We start from the raw sequence: 10,460 nt of genomic DNA on the forward strand, positions 1-10,460 counted from the left end.
TGTGCAACTAGTATAAATAACCCCAACTTTTTTTAACGAAAATAACATGCATTGGCAGCTTTGGACACTTCCAACACTCCTTCCTGATTCATCGTTTCTTGTTTTTTTTTCTTTCTTTCTTTCTCTCTCTCTCTCTTTCTCTCTCTCTCTCTCTCTCTCTCTCTCTCTCTCTCTCAAACGTCTTGTTTTTTTAAACGGTAAAATACAAATCCCAACTGCAGGTTTACCCGAAAAAGAAAAAAAGGAGAAAAAAAGAAGAAAGAAATACAAAACAAAAAACAAAACCGGAATGGCACTTTGTAATAGGCTTATAATTATCTACAGCATATTAGCCTATATACTCGGCATAATTATTCATAGAACATGAAAAGGTCAAGTTGCCTTTTCTGGGTTGATTAATGTAGGTGTTATGGTTCCTCATCAGTGTGTTGAAACCATGCGAGAAATATCATCATGCAGATTAGGATACACCGGTCCGATTATTTACATTACATTCATGCGCTCGCGTGCACCCCCCCCCCCCCCTCCCTCTCTCTCTCTCTCTCTCTCTCTCTCTCTCTCCGTCAGAAACAGTACATACATTACAGTATATTCGGGCCTGTGCAGCAAGACTGACTTACTTGAATGTCTGTGACTCTTGTCAGTCCATTGTGGTACGTATAGGCCTATATGTGTGTAATATTAGGCCCTTTAAACAGGTCTAAAGCTATTCGTTTTACACATCGTTTGTCGTGGAGAAGTGCACGCTGCAGTCAAAGCTGCTGTGCGCGCCCCCGCCTGCGTGGTAAGGCCCGCCGCCTCTGTGCCAATAAGAGGAGTCGCACACAGTCTGTAAGGAGTTGATCTCCGAGGCGGAGGAGTTCCCGTCCCTCCGCTTTGACTTCTTGCGGTTCCTCAGGATGAAGACGAGCATTCCCACCACGGTAAAAGCAGACGTGACAAACACCAGTAGCAACCCGGGCACGAGAACCGAGATTGACACGCTGCTCGGCTCCAAATAAGAGTTTGAGCGTGACCCCGAGTCCACTGTAAAAGTGCTATTTTTGGACAGGGAGGTGGGCGAGATTCTCTCGTATAATTTGGGGCACATGAGGTCGTTTTGGACGCGGCGGAAATCTTTATTCCAGAAGTCCTCCGGGGACTCGCATTTGAGCTCACTCAGAATGGCGTCCGGTGCGAGTTTCTCCGTCCACAGCTTGAAGGGCACGATGTTGCACGAGCAATCCCACGGGTTTCCGTGCAAATCGATCTGTAAAATGGAACTGAGCTGGTCTAACACGCCAGTCACCGGGAGGTGCGTGAAATAATTATTGTGCAGGCTAATCTTGGATAAAGAAGTTCCAAGGAAAGAATCCACGGGCAAAGATTTCAGCAAGTTGTTGTTGAGCAACAAAACCTTCAGTTTGGGCATGGGGCTGAACGCACCTGCCACAATGAGCTGAATGTCGTTGTATTCCAAACTGAGATATTCCAGATTCTGTAGGCCAACGAACATCTCCGCAATGAGCGTATCCAGGTAGTTCTTATCCATATACAGCCACATGAGCTCAGTCAGGTTGTGAAAAGTGCTGTTGTCAATCACCTTGATGTTATTGCCCCCCAAGTGCAGCAGGTTGAGGTTCGAGTACCCCAACAGGTGGTTCTTTTTAATGGCGTGGATGTTGTTATCTCTCATGTTCAGCTCGTGAGCGGCCAGGGGTTTGGGTTTGAGGTTGGACAGGCTCTCAATCTTCTTTCCCTCACAGTTGACCCCCAGACCCTGCCTGGATCCGATCAGCTTGCAGCTACAGGGCTGCGGGCAGGTCGTGTTCCGCAGCTGCTCTCTCTCCACGTCCACACCTGTCACGGGAGTGGGCTTCGTGGTCAGCTGCCAGCTTTCACGCGGTTTGGGGCGGCTCTTCGGGCCGTGGCCTGGCGTCGCGGGTCCCCTGGCGGCGCCGCCGCCGCCACCAATCGGTTTGTAAGGCGTTGGGCGGGGGCCAGCTTTGGCGGGTTCCGAGGTCTCATCTTGGGTGGGAGGTGCCACCAGGCTGGTGTCAGCACCGCTGTTCTTTGAAGGACACAGATCAGCTTCTGAGGTTTCGTTCAAGTCTCCCCCCTGCAGTCTGGTCGGAGCCTCGCAGATCACCCTCCCAATGAGCGCATTATGCGGTATGTTATCCAGCCATTCCTTGAGAGAAAGCAGGTCGCAGTTACAGTCCCACGGGTTGTCCTCCAATAAAACCTCCACAATGCCCGGTATTTGTTCAAGGATCCCCTCATAAGGCACCGTTTTGATTCGGTTACCTCGCAGGTCGAGATGCGTAATGGGCACATGTTGAAACACGTTTATAGGTAGCGCACTGATTAGGTTATCATTAAGTATTAACACCTCGAGTTTATTCAGGTCCCTGAAAACCGCGGGGTCGATTTCCCTCAATAGATTAAAATCGGCTTGCAGATATTCCAAGTTGTCGAGCCCAATAAATATGCTCTTCCTGAAGGATCGTATCTTATTGTTATTGATGTGAAGCCTTTTCACCAGCTGCAATCCCAGGAAGGCGCCGGGGACAATATCGTGCAAGCCATTGTTTTCCAAATGCAGGCTTACAGCATTATAAAAGTTGGCAAACTCGTTGGGAAATAGCTTAGAGAGCGAATTCCCATGCAACAGCAAGTGGTAAAACTGAGAGCTGGGGCCAGTCAAATGTTGCAGAGTGGTGAGTCTCCTTTTTTCGCAGTCTATGTGCAGCTCTCCCTCGATCTCGCTGCAAGAGCATTTCTGCTCCTTACAAATGTCCCTTGTAACATTTCCACTGGCAACACAAAGAGCCGCATTCAGTAGGACAATCCAAATTTTCATTCCCGGTTTCAGGGCATGCGAGCGGTGAAATTAGTGTCCGCATTAACCCACCCGAAGAAAAAACAAACAGACGTCTAAATCCCGAAGAAAAAAGGGCAGTCTTTCATCATATCCATGCTGCATCTATATATATAACCTCCTCTCTGTGTCCAGATATCCAGTCGGTAAAACGACCATATGAAACGTTTCATTTGCATTGACTAAATCCTCATACGTCCCGCACGTTTAAGAAAAACGAAAAAAATGCGAATGGCTGCCTGCAGTATCGTCTTCGACTCCGACACACATTTTTGGGCAGGATCGTTAAAGACTGACCTTGCCAAATTTAACAAATCCGTGCCATTTTCTCTTTCTCCGTGCTGCTGCTGCGTGTTGCTGCATGCGGAGGGTATCGACGGGAGCTGTTCCCTATCCCCTGGTGCTGAATTCACACCCTGCGCCCAAGATTTAGTACAGACACACCGAATGCGTTGACGGATGTCAAATCGACTGATCCGGCTCCAGTACTGGAAGTAGCTGCATATACTCCGACCCCCCCCCCCCCCCCCCCAGCACCTATAGAAATACCACAATGTAGAAACACTGTATGTCCTGTAATCGTTTTTTACTGGAGTATAAAAGTACAATATTGGCATCAAAATATTGGTCTAGACTATAGCCTACTTACTTACTAGCAAATCGAATAGATATAGACCTATAGTGGGATGTCCCATTTCAAAATTATTGGAATGTTATAAAGCAATGCATTCATCTGTCCATAATGTTTTGTTGCAGCTGCTGTTATATGGGGTTGATTTTGAATTACTTTATCCCACAGCTGGGTATACATAATGTTACATACTTTAATTAATACATAATGGCAAATGGTGCATTTGTGCATGTCCAAAGCAGCTGTGCATGCACTTAACAATGTATGGAGTACAAAGCTGCCATATCTAATCCAAAAATCACACCCGTGTGAAGTGAGGGGCGCTAATATATTAAAGTCTAACTCATGTGTTGCTATAATTAGGTGATGTAATGGTTATGTAAAACAAACGGTGCAGACAAAACAGACATTAAATTATCTTTATTGTTAATGGCATTTAATGTCTGTGTTAAAACAAACATTAAACTAAAAACAAACATTCAACCTTTGAATGTTTGTTGTTTGTTTGAATGTTGTTGTTGTTGTTGAATGTTTTTGAGGGGCTAGCGCCCCTCAAAAATTAATAAATAAAAAAATAATAAAAAATAAAAAATAGACATATTATCACATATGCAAAGAAACGTTTAGACGAATAATTAAATGCAAAAATGAAATAAGTTAGTTATAGTTAGTTAGTTAGTTTGAATTAAATGCTAATAGTTTTAGTTTAGTTTAGTTTGTGGCCTATATTAGTTTGATTGAGTGATTGATTGAACACTTCATTAACAGTTTGTTTGCAAATAAAGTAGGCCTATACATAAAAATAGGCTACAGTTTAATACAACTAGTACAATGCTGAAAGATTGAACCCAAGGAGGGGTAACAGGTCAAGTGAATGCATGAAGTCCGGACAAGCATTTTCAGCTATGACAATCAATGACAATCAAATCTCTTAATTCACCCGCAATTGTTCGCCAGTTCACGCCGTTGCTTGTTTATACCACCGTGGGTGGTATAAACAAGCAACGGCGTGTGTGTACTGTATGCTAATATTGTATCTGTAATCATATCAGTACAGTCGATCTGTGAGCTCCCACATCGATTATCCAATGGCTGTTAAGTGACATCATCAATGTCCGCCCCCCTCATTAACATTGATGAAATACACATTTGGTCAATGAAGGTTAATGAAATAAATGTGAAAATAAATAAATACAGAAATAAATAAGGAAATAAATGCATAAAAACATGAATAAATCACTGCATATATTAAACTATATGCACTGTCAAAACTTGCGCCATGCACACAAGGAGGCCATACATGGCCTACTTGTGTGCAAGCAGAGCACGCAAGTACTGCTACTATAACTAATGTCTATTACTACTGCTGTTCTAAACACTTTAGACCCGTTATTGACCTTATATTATACCAACCTTGAAACCTTAATTACCTTAATTACGTCCAAGGGATTTGTGGGCTTGACCCCTAATAAATAAATAAATAAATTGACGCATAAATAAATTGACACATAAATAAATACATTCAAGTATTCATGTATGTTTCTTTGCATATTTATTTATTATTATTATTATTATTATTATTATTATTATTTTCATTCATTAATTCTGTCAAAAGGCCCATGGAGACTCACTGCCAATCCAGCAATCAAGGCTGAGTGGCTGGCAGCTTGCTCACTGGTGTGGGAGGCTACAAATAGGACTAGCTGCACTCACTCATTCATGCTTGCTTCACCACACCGGTTTGTTGTCTACCAACCTCCAGCACCATCTCTCTCTCTTCACCCTCCAACTGTGTGCGTCCACGAACCAAACGTGAGTCAGAAAGCCTCTGGAAACCCAACTGTTTATTCATTGCCATAATCACCCATCATGGACTCACTGCACTGCCCATGTGCTTTGTAGTTTGCATTGGATGTTTGCCACAGGTTATTGTTTACACTATGACCAGCAGTTCTTTGAGTTGTTTATTTCCTTAATGGTTTATTGAATTGAACTGTGGACTAATTGACCTAGTGTTTGGCCTGACTAACTGCATCACACATATGTGTGTTTGTATGTGTATATGTATATGTGCTGTATATTGTATACAAACACTGTATATTGTTTGTTCCCTTTGTACAGCACACACCGATTAAAACTGTAAACCAAAATCCTCTGCCTCTGCCTTGTCTGTGGTCAGCCTGGCCGTTGGCCTTGGCTCACCCTTTGTCCATTATACCTATACGAACTATTTCCGAGTGCCACCACTCTTTCACATTCATTCATTCATTCATTCATATATTTCTTTGCATATTTATCTATTTATTGTTTGCGTTAATTATTTTAATTGATGGCTTGCTTTTGTTTGTTCGTTAAAACACACGCGTTATATACTCAACAGAATATACATTTTCAGGATGCTAATTCAGGAGAGAAATCTTACAGGATAAACACATGACACTTGGAGTAATTAAACACATCAATGCAGACATAATTGGAATTGGAACACTGTAAATCTGAAGCTTGATGAATGGGTTCTCTCTCCTGGTTGGAGGAAATGTGTAACCCACCCGAGAATGTATTTTCTCTTTACTAAAGAGCCAGAGAGATGGGAGACCCCTGTAAATTAACAGTTAACAGTCACTCTATAGAAACAAACAAACGTACAAACAAACAAACATTTAGTTTTAACCAAAGACATGTCACTTACAGCACCTCTAAATCTTGTTTTCAAGATGGAGGACATCTGCAGACTAAGGTGGAGGAACCTCAGAGAGACATTTAAAAAAGAGCGGGAAAGGAACAAGAGTGGAGCTTCAGGCCAAAGGCCCGATTTCAAGTCCACATTTAGATCAATGGGCCACCGATTACAATTTACAATGTAGGCAAGGTATTTAGCAAAGTAGAACCCTAGAAAAGTTAACTCATCACACAAGTAGAGTGCAGAGAACAATGCAGTGCTTCAAATAAACTAAGATACCAGGTAAACAACGGACCTATACCTTCTGTTCAAACAACATGCTATCTAAGAAAAACAAATCTACAAGTAATAACAAAAACATGAGAAGTTACCAACATATATATATGTATATATATATATATACATATATATATATATATATAGCTGCGTACTGTAGTATAGCATCTATTGGGACAAAAGGTGTCAAGAAGTGATACAAGGGGGGAAGCTATACGGGGTGTGAGGTGGAATCTGAAGATTGGAGTGATTTTGCAGTTCTGACTACCATGGGGAAGTATAACCAACCCATTACAACATGGGTTCATAAAGTGGGGTCCGGGGACCCCTAAGGGTACTTGAGGGAGTTCCAGGGGGTACCTATAGCTCAATTAGAGATAGTTAGGAACCAAATGGACCCTTACGGGTCTGTAACTGGACAGACCCATTAGGGTCCATTTGGTTCCATTTGTACACTCCGAGTTAAATTAACAGTGGTTTTACAATATAAATTGGGGGTACCAGAGATAGAAATGCCATTAAATCGGGGATCCGTAGACTAATGCGTGTGAAACTGGGCGTCCTTGAAATTAATGTTTCGGAATCACTGCTAGAGCCGTAAAAATCCTCCCTTATCGGGGCCACTGGCATATGTTTTCAAATGGGGGGGGTTTGTGGCCTAATAAATGTTGATTTGGGGGTCCTTGACACGAAAAAGTGCCTTACAAAGTATGCAGCCCCACTACCACTACGGACATCGCCTCACCCCAGTCAGGTCACCCGCCACCATTGCAGCCACCAGCACAGCCAGTCGAGACTGCGGCGCAGCCAACAGACGGGGCTCAGCCAGCCAAGGATCAGCCAGTCCGAGCCTGTGTCCTCTGCCGCGCTACAGTCCGCCCGGTTGGCGTCGAGCTCCTCGGACGTGGTGTCCTTGGCAGCAGCGCTGGCGGGGAGGGTGGCGGTGGCGATATCTGCAGGCGTAAGGATAGGTGGGTCGGTGGAAAGACCTATAGGCGGGCGCGTGATAGGGGGCGGCCTAATGGGAGGGGGCCTGGCGGGCGGCCGCCTGAAAGGGGGCGGTCTGGTGGGGGGCACCCTGATAAGGGGCGCCGCCGCCTGTGGAGGGGAGGACGGAGTCCAGCGTGGCACGTGGGTGACTCCCTCCTCTTCCAGCTCCTTCCTGTGGAGTTCTATGATCTCGTTGCCCTGGATGATGCTATTGGCGTAATGTTTCATGACGAGCTTCTCCACCATGCTCTCGAAGCCAAAGAAGGACTTGATGTCCAGGCTGCCGACCTGCTCGAAGCATGTCCACTCTTCGTTCTCGGGGTGGACCGAATAGCAGCAGTTTTCGATGATGGTGAGCCGATTGGCGAAGGTCTCGTTGTGGGACCTGATGTGCATTGTCCTCTCCCCTCGGTTCAGTATGAGCCTGTGGATGAAGTATATGTAATCCACCCCCGCCAGGCTTTTGAGGAAGCGCGGCACGTCCACGTCCACCCCACAGCGCCGCACCACTGTGTAAGTGGAACCGTCCTCGCTCGACTCTTGGCTGAGCACATCGCTGCCCACGAACATGGGCAAGATGTCGCATTTGGGGAAACGCATCTCGTAGGCCAGCACCACTAGCTCAAAGGGATACTTGTATACCCGTATAGGTGGCTGGTGCGTCTGCACCATGCTGGGGATGCTCCAATGACTTATATGGCTATATATAAAAAAGCTCAGTTTTATACTTTCACTTGTGTTTCTGGATTATTGAGAAAATGGAATCCGTGTTTAGAAGCATTGCCCGTTATCGGAAGTATCGTGGAGGGCAGTCTTCGGCCATGTGGAACTACATCATTATCTGCACAAGAATGATCATCAATCATCTTGCCGACTTCATATCGATGTGGTCTGCAAGAGTGCTGTTGTGTGGAACGCTGCTAATATACCAGATATATCGGTACGTCATATGTCGCATGTCAAACGTCACACACACCAAGGTTGACCAATCTGTGAAGGCAAAGGGTTGGAAAGGGACATATATGGGCATAATCGGACGCACACACAGACATGCGTGCCTGATGATGAATTCAGTATTGAGAAGTTAATTATGTAAATGTTGAGTTGCATGCTGGGAGTCGGAGTGCTATATGCGAGTGCCGTCGGCATAGTTTTTTTTGATAGCTCTGTGATGTGAGAAAGACAGTGTGATGCTATTATGTTCTGATGACTGTCAGGGATATTAAGGAAGGGAACAGTGTCCACCGGCCATACAAAAATAAATATGTAACGTACAGTACTTTAAAAAGACGAGAGTAAGGTATTGTAATGGGGCCTAAGTAGCAACTAATTTACAGTAATTAAACTTGATATATTGATCCCAGCGATGATGTGATGTTGTTTAGTTGTGATCTTGTTAAGGGACTAAATTTTTGACGCAAAATGTCTGCAAGGTCTAAGTGTTTCTTCCTCAAGAAAGCACCTTTTCCCACCATTTTCGCACACGCACACACATGCACGCACGTATGCGCTCTCTCTCTCTCTGTCTCTCTGTCTGTCTCTCTCTCTCTCTCTCTGCTTGCAAGGGCAATTCAATTTAGTTGCTTGCAGGTGGTGGGGGTGATGGCGTTGGGGGGGCCTTTTATCTGACTGCAATTGCTCAATTACCTCAAAATGTGTATTGCCTTTGGTGGAGTGGGGGGGGGGGAAGCAATCAGGAACGGAAACCTGGTCCTGTATTCTGTGTAGTTTGGGGGAAGGTGGGAGGGGGAGAGGGGGCACACGGTGCTTAATTACCCCACGGAAGGAGTCGTTTATTGACCTACAAACCTCGGCAAAGTCGCCAAGCAGTCCCTCTTTAATGGCGTGCCTCACAGAGAGGGAAGCAGCAGGTGGCGGCGTCGGTGCAGGTCACAGTGACAGTATAGTGGGGGACGTTGGAGATCGATAATCACGTGCCGCCGCCGACAACACACCAACAATGCTTATTATTATATGGAGATTATACATTTCATTAATTTCCCTCACGTTGTCTGGCTTTAATGTAATGGACGTGTCATGTGTGTCGTACAGGCCGGAGGGGTTGTGGGGGGTGGGGAGGGGGGGTGACGCTGGTTAGCAAGCCAAGGCTATACAGGCAATTGCGCACAGCCAGGTTTTATTGTCTGTTAATAAAAGTGGTAATGAGAGCAATTGGGAGGAAAACTGATTTGAGGCCTATTTGGGCTGAACACGTGTAAGGTTTTTTTTTTATAGGCTTGAGGCTACCTGCATGCCATTTCAAAAGTGAATATTTTCTCCTGAAAGAAACATACAAACAAAAACTGTTGCCCGTGCAAAGGTTTTCACTACACTTTATACATCTTGAACACACGCACGCATGTGTAATGCAGATAATGTGTTTACTACCACCGGATTACTACACCTCCTGTAGCATATCCAGTTATCCACTGCTTTATTGTTGGGTTATTTGTCACTGTACATTTGCACATACATGAAATGTGTCTAATGTGGGCACTGCAGTTGCCAGTCAGGGGTTAAGTGTCTTGCTCATGGACACTTCAACACTATAGACTGGGCACTGCATATGGGAGCAAATCAGTAACCTTTCCTACAGGCTTTCTATGCCTACTCAGCTACATTGCCGCCCACAAGTAGTAGAATAGTAGATGCACTGCGTTGTTCGTTACGTGTGTACTGTAATTTCTGCTGCCAGCCGTGGCTCGAGGCATCATGTTTTTGGCTTGTCCGTCCATCAGTCCACTTTTCAACCTATCTTCATATAATAGGTCCTCACAAATAATCATGATAAAATGGCACGATTTCTTTCTACTCAGTCTGTGTCTCATAGGAGGGCTGTGGGCAGTTTAGAAACCGTCCTCAAATAAACCGTCCTCAAACATCATCATTAGGCAGATTATTTTTTAAACAAGATTATTTTACAAAAATGTTTAGATTTTCATTATCGTGAGAACGATGGCTTCCATTTTCGCAACTTTTCAGGACGAGAAAGCCTGCAGTTTCTATTAGCTTCGATGATGTCA

At 44.7% G+C, this 10,460-nt stretch overlaps 1 protein-coding gene across 1 annotated transcript; it reads right to left on the reverse strand.

Annotated features, from left to right (window-relative positions):
• Nucleotides 1-715: 715 nt before the first annotated feature.
• LOC310853907 (SLIT and NTRK-like protein 1) lies at nucleotides 716-2,842 on the reverse strand (the record flags this gene model as incomplete). The annotated part of the gene is made up of 1 exon (XM_083758379.1): nucleotides 716-2,842. The coding sequence occupies one exon, from the start codon at nucleotides 2,840-2,842 to the stop codon at nucleotides 716-718; it is 2,127 nt and encodes a 708-aa protein (XP_083614505.1).
• Nucleotides 2,843-10,460: the final 7,618 nt, after the last annotated feature.

Source organism: Protomyctophum parallelum (genome assembly GCF_964188405.1).
Source record: "Protomyctophum parallelum genome assembly, chromosome: 23".
Classification (NCBI taxonomy): Eukaryota; Metazoa; Chordata; class Actinopteri; order Myctophiformes; family Myctophidae; genus Protomyctophum; species Protomyctophum parallelum.